This window comes from Lonchura striata, chromosome 2, assembly GCF_050655825.1.
Source record: "Lonchura striata isolate lonStrDom1 chromosome 2, ASM5065582v1, whole genome shotgun sequence".
NCBI classification, from domain to species: Eukaryota; Metazoa; Chordata; class Aves; order Passeriformes; family Estrildidae; genus Lonchura; species Lonchura striata.
In genome coordinates this window covers 61,513,363-61,536,413 of record NC_140704.1, presented here as the reverse complement: position 1 = coordinate 61,536,413, position 23,051 = coordinate 61,513,363, and the positions used below count along the sequence as shown (strand labels likewise).

At 37.2% G+C, this 23,051-nt stretch overlaps 1 protein-coding gene across 7 annotated transcripts in view; it reads right to left on the bottom strand.

The window, feature by feature from the left end:
* The window catches only part of GMDS (GDP-mannose 4,6-dehydratase), a 405,646-nt gene that overhangs the window by 245,135 nt on the left and 137,460 nt on the right, over positions 1–23,051 (bottom strand). For all 7 annotated transcript variants that reach the window (XR_014953312.1, XM_085573454.1, XM_085573455.1 and 4 more), the window contains 2 exons: positions 9,194–9,386; positions 8,209–8,313 (listed from right to left, as the gene is read on the bottom strand). Coding sequence is in view for 6 of the 7 variants with exons in the window: in XM_085573454.1 (XP_085429580.1) it covers positions 8,209–8,313; positions 9,194–9,386 (298 nt within the window). In the remaining variant the exon portion in view is untranslated. The remainder of the gene's footprint in view (positions 1–8,208; positions 8,314–9,193; positions 9,387–23,051) is intronic.

Genomic DNA, 23,051 nt, shown 5'->3' with positions numbered 1-23,051 from the left:
TTCAAAGGATGTGTTCATCCCCATACAAAGTGGTTTCCTCCAGAGAGGATCTCACATGCAGTAGCTTGGACTGCATTCCCACCAAGACCTGGAATGGACAGGCAGTGGACTGGGGTTGCATCTTTTAGGCATGGTCACCTACCCATCATTTACCAGGGTCTGAGATGGCCACACTGTGTCTGTACAGTCTCCTATACCCTCTCCTAATGTCCCAGCAATGGGCTAAGTCGACTAAATGAGTTTCAGGCTGAAACCACCTCTGTTCTTCTGACCTTCTACAAACTCCCCATTCACTTTAAGCTAGTTTGTAAAATGCAAGGTGTAAATCTCACAGTTCTTGCTTGTATTTCACTTCATGTTCTCATTTATACAAACACAAGGACAGCACAATGGTCACATTTTTCATTGTGCTTTGCCTAGGGAAAAATAAATGTAAGAAAGGAAAAAAAATTTCAGAGTAAGCATATAAAACATTATTTCTCAAAATCCTGCTACGAGTTTGTGCATTAATGAAGGCATAAGAACACTACAGGTGAGATACATACTCTGCCAGTCCATTTCCCATTTCTGACTTTCATTAGTTTCATAGCATTTTATTTTAATTTTTTTTAGATAGAGAAAAGTTTTTTTAAAAGTGTTTTTTAATTAGAGAAAAATAAGTCTGCAAGTTTTAGTTTGAGAAAGTAACACTGATATATGTTAATATAACTTGAGAAATGTTAAGAATTACTTGGTAAAGCTTTCTAAATTTAACAGCTTTGAGATTTTGTAAATTGTGGGGATACTTGGCCCCTTTTTTTTTAGATTGAAAAAAAAAGTTGAAATCAATCATGGAAGATAGCAAAACTTGTAATCTACTTTCTTCTCAACACAGTAAAAGCCACAAAGGAGCATATGATTTAATGATGAAAAGATGCTTCTGATAAGATAATAATTTGCTCAGGGAGAGATTTGAGTTGTGAATGCAGCTGTTCCAAAAAATCTAAACCCACAGGCAAAAAATTACTTATTTCTTGTACAAGCTGTATCCATAACTGCTTAGATAAACTGGTGACAAACCCCAGAAAAGTACATCAGATAAAAAAGTGAATAATCAGGGCTACTTTGAGACTGAAAAAAAAAAAAAAACCAAAAAAAAAAACCCCAAACAAACCCCCCCCAAAAAAATACCAAAAAAAACAAAAAACAAAAAACAAGGGGTGGTAAAGATTACAACTAACTATTGTTTCAAAGAGTGAATAAAAAAGATTTCAGTAGTCAAGACTGTTCAACGCAGTATCTTACTTCATCAATGAGTCACTTTAGAAAAATATCTTTTTATATCGTGATTCACTTAATGTACATGATTATTTCATTCCCATATGTGACAAGTTGCATGGCACTGACCTGGATTACCTGGATGCCCAAAATGAAGGGCATGCAGAAATGTTCTCACCCTCTAGTTCTTATTTCAGATGTCTGGTTTTACAACACAATTTAATGAAGGGAAACTCACTCATATTTTGGTGTGGTTGCACTACCTTCATATCTTAGTGTTGGCTAGCACTAGGAAAGTGACACTAGAAACATAAGGTTAATATGGCTTATTAACAACATAAGAACTGGACAAAATATCTCCACATGTTTTCACATGCTCTGATCTGTATTAGACAGTAGCAGGTTCAACATCATCATAGTTAACTGAATTCACTTATCTTGTGACACTAGATCTTTTTCAAGGGGCAAACACATGTACTTAGGTAAAACAGAGGAAAGGTATTACCTGGCAATTTTGTATTATTACAGTCAATACTGCTGCAAATGCATTTGTGCAAGTAGACTGTAATGCCCACATTTATCCCCAGTGATGTCTGACTGCATGTGTAGATAAGGGAACACCTGCATGGATCACTTAGCAGGATCAGTCTCGCAGCAGGGAGAAAAAGCCAGTAAGAATGCATGTCTCCAGGACACTGCATGCTTTCTCTGTTGAAACACGCAAACTAAAAAGCATGAAATGATCTTGGCTGCTCTGTAGCACATAAATGTCTGAGTAAGTCCTTTTACATTGGCCATGGTACCTTGCCATCAAGTTTTCAATGTGCAAAGCAGAGAATCCTGATGACGCCAGCCAGCCTGTATGCTTCTCATCCAGCAAGGAGCAGGAGAGTCAATTCTGCTGACTTTTTCTATTGAGATATCCTCATGTGTTTGCAAATTTTGCATTAAATGGAGGAGATGTAGCTTTGCACTAGAATTTTACACACTTATGTCTTTCGCAGGCCTCAACTTATCAAAAAAGCACCAGGAAAAGCCCTTAGTATTTCCAGTGGTACTAGGATGACCAAGCTTCTCTTGCACTGAAAGTGTTTTAAGAGATTAGTCTCCAACTACAGACATGAGAAAGGGAAATCTGGCAGATGTTGAGTACATCTCTATACAGTAGATGCAGAAGAACAGCTGCTACAGTAGGAATTGCACAGATTTCTTGTTATAGTCGGTAGCAGATGTCACCATCTGCTTCTGCTTTCTCTATGAAATAGAGGTATAAGGGAGACTAAAAGCTGATTTAAAAAAAAAGGTAACAACAAAAACCATAAAATCAAAAGACATATATTTACAGTGAGTAGGGGAAATTCTTACCCTCTTCTCTCTGGCTAACCTGAGACCTAGATGCACAATAAAAGCAAAGAACACTCCCCATTCTATTTTAGAGATGATTTCTTTTCATTTTAATCTCAGTACATGTACTTTGACAACATTCAGCCTGCAACCTAATGCTTAGCCATTTCCACCCTGGCTGAAAGAGATCACAGAAATGAGCAGTTGTATCCTTTCCCTCTGGCTATACAGCAATGGTCTGATGACAACTGCTTTACCAGAGTTGGTATCAGACACACAAAAATTCCCTACTGAATGATCTACACAATGATGTCATGTGTGGAGGCAAAGTATTACTTAGGGGGAAAAAAACCCAACAAAAACCAAACAAAACTTTTGTTGCATTGTGTCAGGAAACATGCTGTACATGTTTGTACATCTTGGCTGATTAAGATCAGATGAGGCAAGCAATGAAGTGGTTAACCAAATCAGTTATCTCAGACATCCAAAAGCACATCTTGTAAACCTGAGACAATTTCTTACACAGAACTGAAGAGAGACAACAGTAAGGGCTTGTCTGGGACAAAACAAATGACACTGTCAACAAGCAGTTTGCTTTCCCACTCAGAAGAGGAGGTATTAGTGAGATCCAGAGCCCAACAAAAGAACAGGAATCTCTGCAATGAAGTAAAAAAAGATTTGGATCAAGCCCCAGCTTTCCTGAAAACTAGACTTGCTAATTGCCTCATTCTTCCACTGTCAAAACCACCATCTCATGGAACAGAAATATCTTTCCAATATTGCTATAGGACAAACATTTCCACACTGGTAATACTGGGAGACATATTCTACTACCACCAGCAACTTGATAGCCACCACCTCCACCATTTGGTATCCCATAATGTTGTTTTGAGGAGGAGAGTAAAAAACCAAACATTAGTCTGGAAAAGTTTTTTAGGTTTTCTTTTGTTCATTTCTGAATACAGAGACTGCCTGTAGCTGCTGTAGAGCATATTGCTCTTCAGCTCATGTCATACATAGACAACAAATAAGCTTTAGAAATGAAGATCCCATTCACGTTGGCATGACCATTAATCATGAAACTCTTGAGCTATACCTGTATAAAATGGACGAAAGTAACTGAAGAAATTAGCTTTAGCAAAGTATACTGCTAATACAGGTCTTTTCCCCAAAGGAAGCAAGTCATGCTTATCTTACATTACCAGACTATTACTGGAAGTACTATGCCAGACCCTCAGCTGGCATAAATCAACATGACCCTACTCACTTCAGTGCAGCTGTGTTGATTTATGTGAGCTGAAAAGTATGCACTGGTCAAAAAGTGACTATTTCATCTTACAAAACTGTAAAAGTGACTAAGTGAAATGAAGGGAAAATCAAATGAGAGGCAGAATGTATAATATAAAGAAAGTAACAGAAAGGAAAGTAACTACAGAAAGGCTCAAAGTAGATGTGTATTTTATTAAGATTAGTCTAACACAGCCACTAATCTTACTTCATATGAAATTTTAGATACTATTTTCTGCTGTTACATACACACGTATCTCTTGAGTATAGACCCAAGTACTTGTGCAATTTAATAATGCTGTACTGTTCCCAGATTAAGATATAAGGCTCAGGCAGTGGGTTCAGCCAATCTCAAATTTATCACTAGTGTTTTTGTAAAGTCACTCTGATTGTCAGAACATGAAACATCATACTTAAAAGGAAGCCCACACAGCAAACTTAAGTGCTCAGCTTTACACTATGGCGTCACATCTCAGAACTACTCCTGTTACTGTCTTTCTCATAGAGAGCAAGATAAAAGTAGAAAACCAAATGTTCCCAAATCCAGCACTTCTCTCAAGCCTTTGTAATTTTGAGAAATATGAAACCTTTCATATTAGACTTAAGCACTCTTTACCCTTATGAACTCTGTGCAGACTTCCTATTATTCTACAGGCTACATGAGATTAACTACTGGTGCTCCTTTCTGAGTTTAAGCTGGAAAGGCTCAGAAGAAGAATTGGCATTCTGAAAGAAGAGGTGTAGATTCCTGAACTCCTTTTATAGGGAAGCAGCTCTTGAGATCAGACAGTTTTCATTTTCACTGGGCTTGTGCACTGCTGCCCCAGCACTACAATATCAGAACATTATAAAAAAGAGGGATTGTAGCAGATGCACTTGGCCCCCTTATCCAAACTAGCAGTACTTTGGTACAGGCCCCAAAGGACATAAACACCTGAGCTGTAGCAGGGCCAAGAATGCCTCCAGGAAATCCAAAAAGGGGCACACTAACCCAGGGTGCATTGATGCTTGAACACATGAATTGTGGGTGATTTTTCCAAGATTCAGTTATTGAATAACAAAGACAGTTGAGGTCCAAAGGGTCTCATGCATACATTCCCCATCACGTGTAATTCAATTAAAAGCCAACCACTTATCCCATAAATGACAGTCTAATTGAGCCTTCTTTGAGCTCTGTCTGCAAGGCAGCATAGCTGTGTGGCAGTGATCCCCCCTTGAATTAGGACACCTCTCAAAGTTGCTCCTTGAGCCACAGAGACTTTTCTACTAAAAGCTTTGGACATATGCAATTTCGGCTCTATTTAAATTACAGGTTCCCTGCTTTGCCATGCCTTTCACCTTGATCTGGGACTCATCTCAAGGTTTGAGATTCCTTACCTGAGACTGAGGTATCACAATGGAGAGAATGCTTATTCACAATAGATACTCAGTAAGTTGCTGGTAGTTAGCAAATTAATACTAATGAATGGAAGAATTGATTTTTTTAAGACATAAATCATTGTAAAGATCTGAGACCAAGACTGGAACTAGCTACACCTAAGCTGTATCAGGAGTTTAGAAACTTGACTCAATGGGTCTCCTTTACACTTTAGCACTTTTAGTCTCTGTGCAAATCATTCCAAATTGATCCTAACTCAGTATTCATTTGTATGTTTCATCTATGTAGTAAGTAATAGAGTGAACCTTGCCATCCAGCTTTGTTAAGTCATGTTTTTATAAATTCGTATCAAACCCATTTTTGCTAAAACCATTGTGGTGATTTTTTGAGTAACCCCAAAACTCATTTACAATACAGATCATAAAGCAAACTCTTTACAATTGTTTATTTAAGTCAACATCAGTGACCATCTTGGCAGACAATTGCAATTCACCATCTTTCAATATGAGTACTCATACTTCAAATACAAATACTTCTATATTTGATCACAGCCCACAGTGCAGGCTCCAAGGTATGAAAAAAGCATTCTTCTCATCCTTACCATTGCCTTCCAGTGTAGCATATTTCACAGATCCCTGGCTACAAGGAATACTGGAGTTTGTCTCTTCACAGTTTTTTCTCATAAGTACATTTTGTGTAAGAAACTTAAAGAAATTTTCAAAAGTATTATTTAAAATTCAGGTACGCACTGTTCACTGGAGTGATCAATTTTGCACCTCAGCAAGTGGCACTGCTGCAACCTTCTGCTCTTCTCTGATTCCTGGGAATTGGGTTTTGTGTGGACAAGATGCAAATAAGACCACCACCAATGGGATGTTGTATTTGATGCATTCGTTGTAACCCTAAACCAACTGAAATGGTGTTATATAGTATTGGAAGAAAATATGTATTGATTTATTTAGGTATTCCCAATCTTTGAAATTAGTATAAGAAAAAGGCTAAACCATAAAGTATTTTAAAACTTCCATGGATATTACCAGCTTTGCATAGGTGTTATAAATTCCAATTAAATCCTCTTTTCCTCCTGAAATGCTTTTGCAATCTTCAAAAATATTAAGAAAATGATGAATGGCTATCAAGAAGCAATCTCAAAACTATTGTTGTATCATGTTCTTGTCTGTATAGTTTTCCAAACGTTTTCCCACAAAACCACTATGCAAATAACACTGTGCTTATAGCTGCTTTCATGGCATGTACTCCTGCTAAGGCAAAAAGAGTCAACTGAAATAATTTCTAGGACAAGATTCTTGTTCATGGCTTAAAGGGTCCAAAACTACACCCAGCAAACACACACACACACAATGAAGAGTTCAGCCTGAGACTTCAAAGCACAGGCTTGAGAGCTCCATGGGAACGTTAAATGTGTTGAAAAGAGACCTCAGCTTGGAAACACTATTGCAGCAGTGTTAAAGCAGGATCAAACATCCATGGGATCAAAATAGCAATGAGTACTGAAGTTATCCTCCTTCAAAACAGCACAAGTCTATACCAGAGCATCAGAAACAGCAAGTGTTCAGAAAATTTTGATCTCATCTTCTTGCTCCATAGAGTTATTAGAAATCATGCCAAGCTAATATTTTTATTGCATATTCCCACATTTTTTACAATGGCCATAATGTTTTGATTGCATGGTGATAGAGCAATTTGAATATTAGTTTACAGCACACTATGAATACACCTCAGTAAACTCTTTAATAGAAAGCAAAGTATTAGGGCTTCTAAATTAAATAACCTAGTGAATATGATTCCCTTTTAATTTTGAACTTGTGCTTTATTTGCTCCAGTGAAGTGATACACCAGATTCTACCACCAATTACTGTAAATGCTGCCTACCCACTGTATGATGAGGTTTCACAGCTGTGACTCCTAAAGATTGAAATGAATATTTAAATCCTATTGACATGGACTCCTTTTTTCTCCTCTTTTTTTTTTTTTTTTTTCCTTTTAAGCAGAGTTGAAATTATGGTCTGCTTTACATAAGTATCATATAAGTATGATTAAAAATCTTATATTTTGTGCCAGGCTATAATTTATATAATTGCATTCCTGTAAAACTTGAATTCATTTTTCATTTAGAAACAACCACAATAAAAGGCGTCTGCACTGAGAATCCAGTTTTCTGTGTTTATTTAAAATTTAATTTTAGAGTGTTTTCTACAGTCACAGTACTTAAAGTGCAGAGGAAAACTGTCATTGTAAAAGAGACTTCTAATCAACCATGGAGTCTTACTTAAACTAAATACCAGCATTAATTGTTCATAAAGTACTGCAAGCGGAAAAGGGATGATTAAATGGAATTTAAGCTGCAATGCTATTAAGGATTAAACTGAAAAGCATTTTAAAGCCAAGTGTTAAAAGCCATCTCGTAAAACAGTAGGAGCCATAATTCAAAATTTTTTCAAAATATACCAGGCTGTACTAAGTTCTAACACTAATTAGTCTTAGAACACCTATTATTTCTGCCTCTTAATTTGACATCTACACACAAATTAAAATCTTGAGTATGTCACACCTGAAATTGCATCTGTTAGGTAGCTGCCCAAATAAATCTTTAGAAAACCTGCCTTTTTTAATGTGTCATATTAACATTTTAGCCTTTACTTATTATCAAAAGGGACACAAAATTAGATACGCAAATTTCCTTTTGGCACTCATGAGCTACAAAACGGAATACAATGCTTGAAGGGGAAAGATGCTGTTCTTGAGCTCTGAGGCTCTGAGACTGCCAGGAGCACTGCACCAAATGCCATGGGTAGGCTGCAAGTCATGACACCTTCCCCACAGAATTCTGGCACATTTAAATGAAACCTGTGGAAGCATTGTTCCATTTTTCTGATCAGATATATGCAAAGTTGGAAACAGTTTCACATGGATTTTCTAACCTCTTCTGGGGCTCTCATGATTGAAGAGGATGCCATTCACAGCAAAGAGATTGTAGGCTTCTCTGAAGTTCACCACAATCCAGTAGGCATACAGTTTTGCTGCTCCTGGAAAAATAATTTTGAAGCATTATTGTATAAATGCTTGGCTCATACACAACTCAGCCACACACACAAGTCTCTGTCACATGCAGGGTGAAGTTCATATTTCAACAGCATAGTGCTTTAGTATTTGATTAGTTCCCTATATGGGACAAATATGATATTAAAAAAAAAAATCAGCCCAATAAACTTGGGATGGGAAAATACTCATATTCTGAGCAGTCTCTGAACTGGCAGGAAACATCAGGGCACTTTCTTACTTGTTTTCTTATACACAATCAAACACAGCATTTTTTCTTTTACAATATAATTAACATGGTCAGAGCGTGTGAAATATGCCATTGTAGTGACCTCTGTTAATTAAAAAAAAACCAAACCAAAACAAAAATTACTTTGGAGGAATAATAGCGAAAATCTGGTGCCTTAACACTCAAATTGATTTGAAACTTTATCACCAAAATCCTCCATGCCTATTGCTTCAATAAGTGTTTCATATTTCATATGAGTTCATGAAGAAAAAAATGAGCTCTTGGGAGTCTTTAATTCAGGCAAAAAAAAAAAAAAAGAAACGAAACTTTATCACTTCAGTGGTACCTCACAACCCTTTGTGATGGAAGAATCACCCCCTAACCCCCCTTCTTCAAGAGCTCTTCACCTCTGAGCTGAATGAACAAGGTCCTGTGAAGTGAGATGCTAATTTCCAACCCCCAGGCAATAGCAGCAAATACTTTTTATATAGTAATTCATAAAGGTATGCCTCTCAACATGTCTAGTCACTTTAGCTCTATCATCATTCTAATCTTACACCCAAATGACTTCAGCCTTGAGACATGAGCAAGGAGAACAGACAGACAGACACTACACACACACCATCAGCGCTCCTCACCGTAAGGCGATCTTGGGTAAAAAGGGGTGGTCTCCTTTTGCGGGATTTCTTGCACTTTTCCAAAAAGTTCACTGGTGGAGGCTTGGTAAAACTTCACAGAGCTGATAAGGCCACAGGTCTTAATAGCATCTAGGAGCCGCAAAGTGCCAACCCCATCAACATCAGCAGTATATTCAGCAAGGTCAAAAGAAATCTTGGGGAGAGAAAGAAATAAAAACCCACCGATTTTACTACGGCACCAGAACATGACAAAATCATGTACAACCAACCAAAGCAATACATCACTTGCCACAGACCCTCTAGACATTTTTGTACAAAGTAGATACTCAGTTTACAAAAGTACCCTCAAAGGATTTCTAAGAATAAATAAGTAGTTCCATAAATATCTGAACCAAATGACTGGTGTCTCCTGGGATTATTTTCCCATGTGAAGTAAGAAGTGGTAAGCCTCCCCATGGTGGGAACGTTATCAGGCACTCTCTCATCTCCACAGCTGCCAGATTCCGTAACACTCACTTGGGCTCAATACCTTTGACACACTTGAATTTGGTTATAATTGCACAAAATATATTTTTAAAAAATAATAGGACAGAGAGCATGACACCACCAACATGTATAAACACCCCCCCTCCCAAACTTTAAACAAGGTCCAAGGTTCTGCAATTTAAACAGACATCAAAGTTCAGAGAAGAGTAGAAATACCTGCTATCAAATGAGACTCCCAACACTATCTCAGCAAGGTGTACCAGAGCTGTGGCTTTTGCACAGAGCTTAGGGAAATCCTAAAATGTGACTGCAAAGGGTTGGAGGTATGCAAAAAATCCTGACATCTCCAGCTGACATATTCTTCAAAGTATGATAATAAAGTCATGCCCACTGGTGGGCCAAGATTCCTTTTCCTCTCCCCGCTCCAGTATTTACAGTTACCTTTATGATGAGCTTGTCTTGTGGCCTATGCCACAATCAGTGCTCAAGCCTCAGCTTTCAGAGTGTTTCAGAAATATATTATTTTCTTTGCAGTTACAGAAGAAAAAAAAAAAACACCTGGAAAAAGTAAACTGAAGGTAAGAGGTGTGTTGTGACCACCCCAATCTGAAGACAGGAGAAAACATGCTCAGAAGGGAGCTCACTCTTCATTTTTTGGCAGTACAGGCTGTTTTTTTGGAGGTTCCAACGAAGTTCCTGGACTCTGAAGAATTTTTGCCACCATTGCCCATCCCAGCAGCACGTTCCTCTTCCTTTTACATCCTCTCTCCAACTCAGGGATTTTGTTTATGCCAGTTTTTGAAAAAAAGTTCCCCGTTTATACTACCAATGTTATAAAAAGTAAAGGTGAGTGGGCTTTTAAACCAGTCTCCTTCATGGCCCTGACCCAAAGAATTATTCTACCTATGTCCCCCTGTCTGATTGAGACTGATAGACCTGTATTCATTCCTCCTGCTAAGCCACTTCCCCTATTCAATAACCACTGGAAATTTAAGGCTTATTTACACAGCATATGGAAAAATTAATTTGATTAATTTGCATTTTCACTTATGGTTAATTTAATACAGGTATGAAATTAGCTAAGTTGTATTACTGTGCTCTGAACAGTTTTTAGCTGAAATAGGTAAAGATATGAAAAAAAACAAACCTTTATTTTCCTTTTTTTTCAACCAAAAGAGAAAAAAAAAACCACAAAAGGAAACCTGATATTTTGTCTTATTAACCTGGTATGACCCAGCTGAAATTGAGCACTTATCTACCAAGAAGGGCTGCACATTTTTTGTTTTAATCCATTTGGCACAAAAATGACAGCCACTTAAGCCTCTCAACTTCAGTATCAGAGTAACTCTTAGGAAAGCATTTTAATGAGTAGATGGTACAGTCAATAATGTACTAACAAACATCAATTGTTTTATTAATTACATGCCCCAGTTCTCCAATGAAAGCAAAACACTTAATAACCGTAGGAGAATCAGGAATTTACCTATATTAATGTTTCCAACAAATAACCTGCTAAAAACTTTACCCTGAAATGCAAATCATTGCTTCCATATTCTTCTGCAAAGCAATAGGCACATGTAACAGAGGTAGTCTAAGAGATCCCAAATTATAAAACCTCTTAACCAAAAGGAGCAATGAGGCCACAACAGCAGCAGCACTGGGAAATGCTCTCTCTGGCTGGTGTAGAGACCAGTTTCACAAGAGATGGTTTTCCCTATTGCCTGATGAATGACCTCAGTCTTCACCTTCAGAAAACACTCCCTGGGGTGTGAGGTAATTGTGCCCCCACACTGACTGGGTCTGAGTGTCCCCAAGCAGAAACCACCAGTTCTGTGCCTGTTTTGTAATGCAGACTGCTGTTCACCAGGGTCGAAATTCATACCACTAAACACATTTCATTTTGGAGTGCAGGTTAGACAAAAATGGCATTTAGGAAAATAGAAAAAAATGTTTTATCCACTAAAAAGTCCAAGACCAAAAATTCTGGACTGTTAAGAGACACTGTGAAAGGTAGGAGCAGTCACATTGCAAATACAGATAAAAGCAACCCAAATTTTAATTTGATTCTAATTAAAAGTTAAAAATGTAAAGGGGTTTTATAAAATACTAAATCAATTAAGTAGTTATAAATAAATCAGGGCAGAGCAAGAAAAGGTGATAACTTATCCCTCACAACATACTTCCCCTCTCTTTATACATGTTATTTTGTGCAATACTAGCAGAACAACCAGAGCTAAAAAAAAAAAAAGAAAAAAAAAAGAAGAAAAAAAAAAAAGCAGGGGCTTCACTAAGAGCGATGTGCAAAAGAAAACAACATGCATGCATAACACACAAAGAAGAACTGAGTTCTAGAAACCAAATATAGAACCAGATTCCATAGATGTTACTCTTACAAACAACCTTCACTGAGCTACTGGGACTACCTGAAAGAAAAACTTCATGGATATTATTGTAAAGGTAGGTATATAAAGGCTAAAACCAAGTCAGACTTTATGAAAGATTAAACATTTATCCGGTAGGAAAAAAGAGCTTAGCTAATACCTACAGATGAGAGTTTTCAAACTGCCTAATTTATGTCAACTTCCTTAAGTGTCTGAATTAGGAAGATTGTCTTCCTCTACACCAATAAAGACACCAGTGAGTCATAGCAAAAAACATCAGAGAGATGCTCTTGATCATGCTTTGGAGAACCTATTTACACACACTGATTTTTTAACTGAGCTACATTCAACAGATGCTTTATTCTTTCCCCAAAAATCCAACACTATCTCTTACTCTCAACATGACAGTAAGACCTGCAACTTGTTTTGAAGGAAACATGGGGTTTTTATAATTATTGGACTAAGGAAAAGAAGCTTCTTTACCTGACAGAAACTTTAAATCTGAAAGTTTTCTCAAAGAGTATTGACGTATTGGATCCAGTACTTTGGCCTCTTTGGAGAGATTTTGTGCATGGCATACCCATAAAACAGAAACTGTCTTTTCAGAACATACGAATCCAAGTGGCATTGGCACTTGCATGCCACGTAACATGGAGGCACCATGTTTTTACAGTTGTTGTGGTTGATTTCTGGAGATACTATAAAAGTATATTTTTCAGATATATCTATTTATTCCATTCAGTGGATAGTGATAAGTGTGTCATTACAAGAGGACAAAGAAAAATAAGGAGACACTTGACAAAAGCACTTCAAGTTCCAGGTTTTCAACTTCTGAACACTCTGCAGAATTTCCTCAAAGAATACTAAAAAGTAAATGGACTCCTAATGTATGTAGGTATTCTACATACTGAGTATCTTCTTTGCTGGATTCATCCCTCATATAGTACATTTCAAACACAGCCAAGAAAAAATTTCCACAGCAATGCTTACCATAGGATGATAAAATTTTCACCAAAAAAGCATGGTTTCATAAGTTATAACACTTCAGCAAGCACAGGACACAATATGAGTACACTGTACCACACTATGTCTCTCCTTTCATGTGGCTACAATCAGAATGAATTTTGTGAGCTGGCCTCTACCTTTTGAATTGGAACTCTTGTGTTCCTCCCTCCTATTTATTTCTCTTCATAATCAATAGATTCAATCTCTGCAAGAGATATTAATTTAATAGAGCAATGCTTTAAATACAATGGCTCCCAACTGATCATCCAAAACCAAGCTTAGCAAGGTCTTCAATAAGATTTAAAAGCTTACTGAAAAGTATCTAAATTAAAACATATGGGCCTTAGCCTCCACAAGATCACATTCCTATCATGTCTATAAACACTATATACAAGACTGTAGACTTAATAATATTTGCTTTTGACTAGTGTGTTGTTGTCAGCAACGACAATACTCTGAAAGTTATCAATTTAGTGCACACATAGTTTTGGCTTTGTGGGACTCTTCATTTCTGCTTTGTCATTCAGAAGAATCCAACAGACAAGTTGTGATCATATTAATTATTAGTTTTCTATAAAAAAACCCCAAGCACATGCTAGCAGAATGTGCTTCAATGTTCTACATAAGGAACATAAATAATGATTCAGAATTTCATCTCTTCCTTACAGTCTTCTCAGTATCAGAAGATGGGATTTCTGGAAGGCTGGTGTAATAAGAGGGAAGCTTATGTGAAGCCCCAGGAGGAAACAGGATAGTATAAATATAAATTATTATTCTTTCACTGAAAAAGGAGAGGTGGCCAACCTAACTATAACATCAATTTAAGCATCTTTGCTATTTTGAAAAAACCGATAGTAGATTCTTTAGTTTTATCAAAGGAGAAGATACATGTATCGGGTCATTAAAAAAGCTTTGCACCAGAAAAGCAAATTACAAAGCAGAAAAACTGCTCAGAAATGTTTCAAGTCTCACAAGTTTCACAGTGGTTACTTTCTTGCATTCTTTAAAATCAATTCTGTTTGCTTTGAATATTCAGTGTGCCTTTCACTGCCAATAAAAACCACTGGGATCACTTACATTATCTCAGTAAACAAGCTGCTCAATCCCTAGGAACAGGCATGCAAAGCATAAGATTCCAGTTGCTAAGTCTAATACAGACTATGGGACAAGAATTCCTGTAAAATCCTAACACACTGAAAAAAAACTTAGGGATTTTAGGAAATATAAAGTATCTGGGGGAGCCAAGCTGTGTCAAGGGGATGGGAAAGCAAATATCAGATAAGCTTCTATGAGAATGCAACAATTCCCCTTTGCCCCCAATCTCTTAACTCAATGAATGCTTGTTATCATCCAATAAAAAAACTAATTGAAAGATAAAAAATCACCCAAACAATTACATATTTTGCTATACAGAAAAATAATCAATTCAATAGCTCTGAACTGCTTATTACTAAGCAATACTCTTGATATCTTAAAGCTCTATCCAATTTCTCAGCTAAACAGAAACCGACTAAAAAAGTAGTAACTGAAATTCTGGATAAAATGAGCGTAACTTTTGTAGATTTATCTTCTTTCCCATTTATTTCCTTGTTCTCTCATTAGCAAGACAAAAAAAAGAAGTGATCTCTAAAATTAGAGTATTTTGACAACATGATTACAAGTGGAGAATTAGCAAAGAAAAGATCCTTTTTGTGGAAGCAGAAGTCAACATTGTTTCCTAAAATTTATGTTAGCCTAAGACATTAACAATATTGCTGTAGCGAGAGAGCTTGGGTAACATGGATTTTCAAGTTATTTGTGATGCAAAGGAATAAGCAGTTCAGCTGATAAAACCAGTGCTTATTCTTCTACTTCTCTACAGGGCTTACGTTTTGGTCCTATGGTGGAGTTTCACTGTCTCTGTCCCACTATGTGCTGTTTAACTGGAGAGATTTCTTTAAGTGGTAAAAGTTTGGCTTTGACATCAGTGAGCCAGCATTTCACCTTCACCTCTAACTGTGGAGGCCCAAACCAAAGCACCAAAAAAACCTTTTTACTGTTTGAGGATTTAAATTATCCTTGATCTTCAGATTCTGTAAAAACTTCCTTTGTGCAGCTGAAATATTCAATGATCAGGATCAAGAGGCCCCCTAACATATACCACAGTATATGTTCATATAGCAATTTCTCATGGCTCATCTTGGGTAAACCTTTCTTATAACTATCCTCCAGATTAATTTCAAGTTCTTGATGCAAACCTACTAAAATAATCTTTAAAGAGAAATAATTTGGCTTTATTAAAATAGGTGCCCTTTTTCCTTCTTAGGAGAAAAAACTCCTACTTGCTTTTTGTTGGATAGAAAAGAGAAAAAATAAAATAAACCCAAAGCAAAGAATAAGCATGGAGAAATACTCCTTGAGTAAGTAAAGCTTCATATTTATCTGATCCTCTATTGGTAGGGGTTGGAAGTTGGATTTCTTATTCAGTTTCTTTAGCAAGTGATTCCTCCCTGGCAAACTGCAGGTACACTTGTAAATTGAACTCTTGAGGTCATCATGTTCACCTTTGTCTCTAAAGCAGTCTGCTGGTTTATGTGTGACCAGCTAAGAGCTACAGAAGAACTGTCAGCTCCCTATTTCTTTTTAAATTTTAATGCCAGAACCCTTCAATTGGAATACCCATTCTCCATTTTAATAAAACAGTTTCCTACATCTTGTACAGTTGTCTTGACCATTGGATTCAAAGGTGTGTTTGGACCAGATCTCCAATAAAAGTAATTTGAAAATTGATTACTCTTCTGCTCATTACCTATCTACTGTAGTGAATCAAGAGAATTAGACAGACTGCATTAAAAGGGACCTGCCCAGAGAAAGGTCAAAAGGCATCGCATACAACTTGGAACGTGTGACATTACAATTAGATATTAGGGGGAAAAGGAGAGTTCACAACATAGCTGGTCTCACACTGAAACAGGCTGTGCAGAGAGGCTTTCACATCTCCATCTGTAGCATCTCCACCCTTGGAGATACTCAAAACTCAATCAGACATCACCCTGAGCCACCTGCTGTGAGCTAGTCCTGCTTTGTGAAAACAGCCAGTCCAGATGACATTCAGTCACTGTTGCCAAACTCCATTATTGCAGTTTTAAGAAGAGAGGGAAATGGGATTACAGCGGTATGTTTCAATCTTCCAACATGTAGCAGCATCCAAGGAGCAGAACGTGGACATACAGTGTGCAAGAGCAAGGCCTGGCCTTTAAAAAAAGAAAGTGATTTCTACCAGGGAAGTAGAAAGTTATTCATAGCAGCTTTTTGGAGACATGCAGTTCAGTTTGCTATTCATCATATCTCCTCCACAGAAGAGCTTCAGATAGAGGAATGCTCAGATCTGATAGTAAAAAAAATACCAAAGCAGAGGAGGAAAAGGAGGAGGGATATCACAGTACATGAGATTCAGTATGGCCATAAACCTTTGTCACAAAAATGTAACCTCTCCATTAGTTTTGCTTATCTTCTCATCCATTTGTTATTAATTTGATGGAACTGGGGAGTTGTCAGGGTTATGTGATGCAAGGGATTTATCTTGCAGAACAATCTCTGACCCACTGTTCTAAGTCTTCAGTTTCACATTACAGAGATTAGAGAAGAAGCTTTTAAAAAAGCAGCATTGATTCTTTATTCATTGTCAGCATGATTTTGTTCAGGGATAGCTTCAATAATATACATACAAACCCAAATTGTTAAGCATATCCCACATGCAGCAAAGTCAGGATGGGTTTCGATGTTTCAAATATTATAGCTTCAATAGCTAATGACATTGTAATACCCTAAAAGCTTTCTTAAATACTGAAGTCCAGCTGTGCCAGAAGCTTTAAATGCTATTTAATAGAAAGACAAAAAGGGGCAACTTGCAGAGTCACTAGAGACCATTCAAAGGGAGATGTAAAAAGATAGCCAATGCATTTTGCTTTATATGTACCAGGGGAATAGAGAGCTATGAATAACATCCATGCAGGGAATGCAGTCACTTCCAAAGAACTAGCACCATTCTTCCTCACTTTCACAAAAAAGTACATTAATTTAAAACATAGAGGTTATTTAAAACTTTAGCATGACAACTATATTATAGTTTTTTTTTTTTTTTTTTTTACTTTTGAAGCTTTTAAAAAAACTTTCATCCTTGCTTCCTTGATGCTTTCAGAACACACTGAAAGATGTTTTTCACAGTAGTGATAAAAGCATCATCACAAGCAATAAAGAAAGAAAAAAAACCCTCCAACCCCTAGAAAGAGTAATCAGACCTTTACCATCTATCTTCTTTGTGATTTTGGTAGGCTTTCAATGGATGGCTAGGTAGACATTGAATAAAGTAATAATCTAGAATGGCAAAGCTTTGTTAACAACAGCCTGCCTTCTCTTTGCCTTCCTGGCTAAGACAAGCGAGACTACAAAATACAGCTTAACACAATGGACCCTCCCAAATATTGACAGAACTCTCTCAGTATTGCCTAGGAGCTAGAATTAACCCAAGACTTTGCAAATGATGAATGACCTTGCCTGACTCTCTTGTACCTCCTTTGAATGCAGAAGGTAAAACATCCCTATATTTATAGGGCCAGTAAGAAGTTCTGAAAAGCTGTTTTCAGCATGTATTATCACTGAAGATTACTTCCCAGACTGCAATTCCTTATTCCAAATGGCACTGTTAAAGAAAGTTTAAAAGCAATTCAAAATTCAGCTTCTCAGATACCTCTGAAGTATCAAAAATACTTCTCCCTTCATGACAAAATAAAACATTATTTCATAAAGCTATGCAGGTCACTTAAATTGATTTTGAAAAACTGAGATGACTTGCTATAAGTTCATAAACTTTTTTTTAAAGAAAAAAATATTTTTTTATTAATTCCCCCCCCCCCCCCCCCCAATTCACCCATTATTTACATTACTGATTGTCTGCCCAGTTATCCAAGTTATACTTTTCATTATTTTGGGATGGCTTTCTGTGCTATATCCAGATAGTAACAGATGCAGCACAGCTTATGACAGAAAGATGGAAAAAACACTGACTGCTGTTAAAGTCCTATAATTCATTCTGACAAAGCTATGTACACTTTGAATGAAGCATCTATAGAGCTATGACATATACTTTATTTAAAAAATACTTTCTATAATGATTAACAAAAGTTTTTACCTTTTACTCTATGGAAATACCTGTGATTTTTAATTTTGCAAAATTAAAGGAATTTTTTTCTCTTGACAGCAAGAATTGCTACCTGCTTCTGAAGAGCTAACTAAGGGTTGAAGGAGCTTCCCTGCTTCAGAGAGATACTCCAAGAAAAAGAAATTAATTACATCAGTCTGCATGTATTACTCATTAATGGGACCATAAACCCAATCAGAGAGACTGCCCATGAATACGGGCCCTGACAGGGGCCAAGTCAGTGCCAGAAAACAAGTAACCATTTGACTGTGGAGCTGAGGTAATGCTGTCTGGAAGCACTCTTAAACCACACAAGATAAAGCAACTTATCTTACTTCTCTTTTACTGTCAGCTACTCAAAAATCATGATCATCACAGCCTAAGGGCAGAGAGGCACCTCAGCTCTGACCACATGTGGCAGCTGCAGTTGAGGAGGAGCTTTCAGAACAGAACGTCAGGGAGACAAATGAGAACATGAGTTTTTGAGGAAATTAATAAGCGTGTGCTTACACACACATACAGAGGAAAAAGTGACAACTTCTTGTCTTGGGCACAACAGAGAAATGGTGGAATCACACATTTAAAAAATGTGTAGATGTGGCATCAGAGGACACATTTTAATGGTGAAGATAGCATTGTTAAATTAATGCTTCGACTCAACCCTAGATGTCTTTTCCAGCCTTAACAATGCTGTGACTCCATCTATGGAACGACCTCTGCTGTGATGTACCCAGGTAGGGGAGTTCAGAGCTCAGAGTCTAACACCTGTATCTGTATGGCAAAAGAGTTCTAAGTACTCCATCTCAGAAGGCAAATTATGTCTGCCCCATTTGCACACTCAGTTTACTCTTAAAAAGTACTGCAGAACCATATTTTCTAAATAAACACTATCACTTTAGTCCTATTCTTGTCCACCCACTTTCCTCAATAAGTTCATATTCTCCCCTTATTTGCCATCACTTACAATGCTTCTTAGGGTTACATCTCCACAGACCTACTTCTACTTTCTGGTCTGCCATAAATCAATTACAAACAACACAACTCTTCTTTCATCTCTATGCAATTAATGCCCAAGCCTTTTCTTTTTTCAATTTTACTGCATGTGCATTAAGAATTAAATTGGGATGGCTAATTGCATGGCGTAGATTTGGATGGATAGGTATGTACTGACAAAAGTCATACTCCCACAGCTGCCACCTTCCCTGCTCCAGTACTTCATCAGGAATAATTGGAAAAATGAACAAACATGCAACAGCATGTCAAGAAATAAGTCACCAGGGTTTGGTTTTTTCAGTTTTCTTTTTTTGAACAGGGAAAATAATTCCTTTTCTTCCAATGCATAAGGTCACCTTCTGTGAAATTTCACTCGGAAATCTAACTCAAAGAAAGGATAACAATTCCAAAACCCAGCAGCATTCTTTTCCTTTTACTTGTTCTTGGGAACAGCTACTTAAAGATACTTAAAAACATTCTTTAACTAAATAAAAGAGTCTGAGGTTTACACCAGCCCTGAAACAAAACCACTGAATCCTTCAAATTTATTAAAATTGCAACCAAGAAACCAAACAAAATCACCTTCACTCCTTGAAATGCTAAAGAGGATGAACCCTAGCAGAGGAGTACTAATGCTCTAATGCCTGTAGTGCATGTACAGGCACTGCATATGATTAATTTTAAAATATGGGTATTAATAGCATCTACAAATACAGTAGCTGATGATGGCTTGTTGTAATAAACCTGTAGAAACTGCTTTCAGTAAACTCAGTGTGTAATTACATACCTCAAAGTGGACTGTGATAATTCTTCATCCTGCCTAGGAAGCTACTGGAGTGGAATACCCTATTATTCCTATTTTTAGTGCTCAGATTTTAATGTGGTTACAGTACTTTGGGAACCACAAGCCTTATATCTTCTCCAGTTGCATCCTTTCAGAGAGAACACTGCTGTTTTCTGTGTGACAGTGAGCACTCTGAACTCCAAGGTGATCCCCCACATAAAATGTTCTACTTAATCAACTGATCTGTCTTAAAAGGATGTGGGTGGATGGCTAGGAAGAAACCTATGGGATGAAACCTGAGAAAAACATGTGTCTCAACAGGTATGTGGAGGTAACAGAGAAAAGGCCAAGGGGCAGAGAACTTAAAGGGATGAGACCCTCTAGTTAAACTTTATTGAACAAGCAGGATGATACTCTCAGAGAATAAATCAGCCTGCTATTTTTCCTGCTAGTATTCCCTTTGCCCTACTTTATTCTTCCATTTATTATGGATTACTAAAACCTCTTCACTAAAACTCTTAGAAAACAACATGTAGGCATAAATTTTAAAAGGCATCTTTGGCACTCATGAGCCATGGTGATCATAAATCAAAGCAGAACATTGCAACTGATTTGTATACCGTAACCCACAACCCTAACCTCAGCCCTGTTTTTCACCTATCTCTTGGATTCTGACACAGAGAAAAGGACTAGGAATAACAGCTGCTCTTCACTTGAACATGAAGGTAAACCATTCATGAAAAAGGAATATAGTAGTCTAATCACAAAAACTCAACAAGTGTGAGTATTCTCTCTTTCCCCTAAAAGCAAATGCTGTATTTTTTTATTGCCCCTGACTGTGCCCTAAAACAGCATTTTTAGTTTTTGTCTCTAGCAGTGCTAGAAGGGACAAAAGACCATACTGACCTCTACAATACAGTGCCTCTCTTCATCTATACCATAGGGTGACACTTGAGGTGCCAGAAAAGGCCTTCTCAGAGCAGCTCTGAGTAAGACTTGAGTAATGTATAAAAAGCTTTGTCAGCTTTCAAAGTGAACTTGGCAGCCTCATGATGAAGCATGTTGGAAAACCACTGTGGAAGACAAGACCAACTTGCCAAAATGTACTGAACAAGTCATTGGACACGATCAGTGGAAACATCAAATTTGACAAATAAGGTGAAGTCTGCAAAATTGTGAATTGCACTTTAGTTTTAAAAGAATGTATAGCTCAGGCAGATGCCACGTCCCTATTGTATGCAAATATTTTATTTCAATTAGCACTTTCTAATCATGCTTTTTCTTTTCTGAATGACTCATGGATATCTCAGTCAAGAAATGGCAGGATCACAAGCACATGCCAACAGGGTGCATTTATCGCAAGATAAAGATAAGAAGATAAATGTGGAAGGAGTCATGTAAAGCTATCTCAGGATTTTTTTCAACCTGTCTTCCCTTCCAAACGTATTTTCTCTACATGCCTTCAAGCCTCTATAAAACAGCATATTCAGTTTCCATGTCCTCCTAAGCAAGCCAGTATTCACAAGTATTTAACTGAAACTAAAAAAATTGTGTTTCCAGAGCTTGTCCATCAGGCAAAGAAAAAAATCAAGTTCAGTGTGTAAGTTTTATCATACAGTTAAACCAAAGAAGATGTCATGATACTGACTTGCCCACAAAATGCACATACAAAAAGGGGAAATTTTTAGAGTTTCTACAGACCACTTGAGAGAGCCCTGCTGCACAGGCAGTGATTATCCATGAGGGAAACATGCTGAATAGTTGTGAAGTATGGCTGGATGAAAAAATACTGCAAGTTAAGATCCGTGATTGCACATAAGCCTGACATCAGCTAAGAATGCTATGTCTTGTGGCTGCAGTAGGAGTTTTAGCTAATTTCCAGTGTGCTGACCCCAAGCTGCTCTGGGGCTTTGAGCATCCTCATCTGGGATGCAAAAAATTATGTCAAGGAACCACAAAACACTGGGAGAAACAAACTGGTGCCGCCCATTTGCTAGAGAAACAGAGAAAACTCCTGAAGTGTCATAGTGGAGTTTGGAAACATTAGTTAATTTTTTGATTCAGTATCACTAATACAACCAAAGAAGCTGGGCTAGGAAGGCTGAAAAATGCAAGTAGTGAATGGTGATGAAAAATTCTGTAATTGGTAAAAAACTAAAAAGTTTTGGCATGAAAGCACAAACCTCAGCACATGTTTCACTTTCCACTCAGACAGATTTTAACACCTCTCATGTTGCAAGAGTACTCTCTCCACACACAAATTTAAGCTGATATTAACTGCAGTTGCATCTGAAAGTATGTATTTTTCATACCAGTTAGGTTCTAGGCAGTAATCCTTTTCTCAGAAACTGTAAGATTTAAATGAAGTCATCATTTTTAAGTGCACTAGTCAGCCATATATCATGTTCTCAGAAGTACAAAGAGTACTCAAGGGTGAAAGTTTCTTATGATAATGTATGATTTCTGCATTAAATACAGAACCACCATTATATAATTTTAGCATCCTGCCAACTTTTTTTTTTTTGAGCAGGAGTAGGAAGAAGAAATAAGGAGGTTGAATGGAGCTGGAACAGTACTGTTTGTACCCTGGTGAATATTAGGGAAATGATAAATGATCCCTAGGCACACAGACTGATTTATGTAATAGAAAGTAAAATACCGTGGGGTGGAGCCTTCGTGTGAAAATCTCATCCTTGGACAGCTGAAAGGTATGAAATGCACCCAAGTGTCTCAAACCCCTCAGGGTTGCAATTAACTCATGATAACCACACCCTCAAGAACTGTCTACTTAGCTCCTCTGTTGGGTGGGAGGAAAAGGAAAGAGGTGCATTTCTGTGTATGAAAAAGATTGATAGTTGATGTTACTGAACCTTTAAAATCAAACTGTTATGATTTCTTAATTTTTGATTTTTGCTAGTTCACAACATGAGAAAAGAGACACCCCATCTCATGTCAGTAAGAAAAAGGGAAAAACAGGTAAAGAAAAGCCAATAAGGCAAATACACATTAAAAAAACCACATATACACATA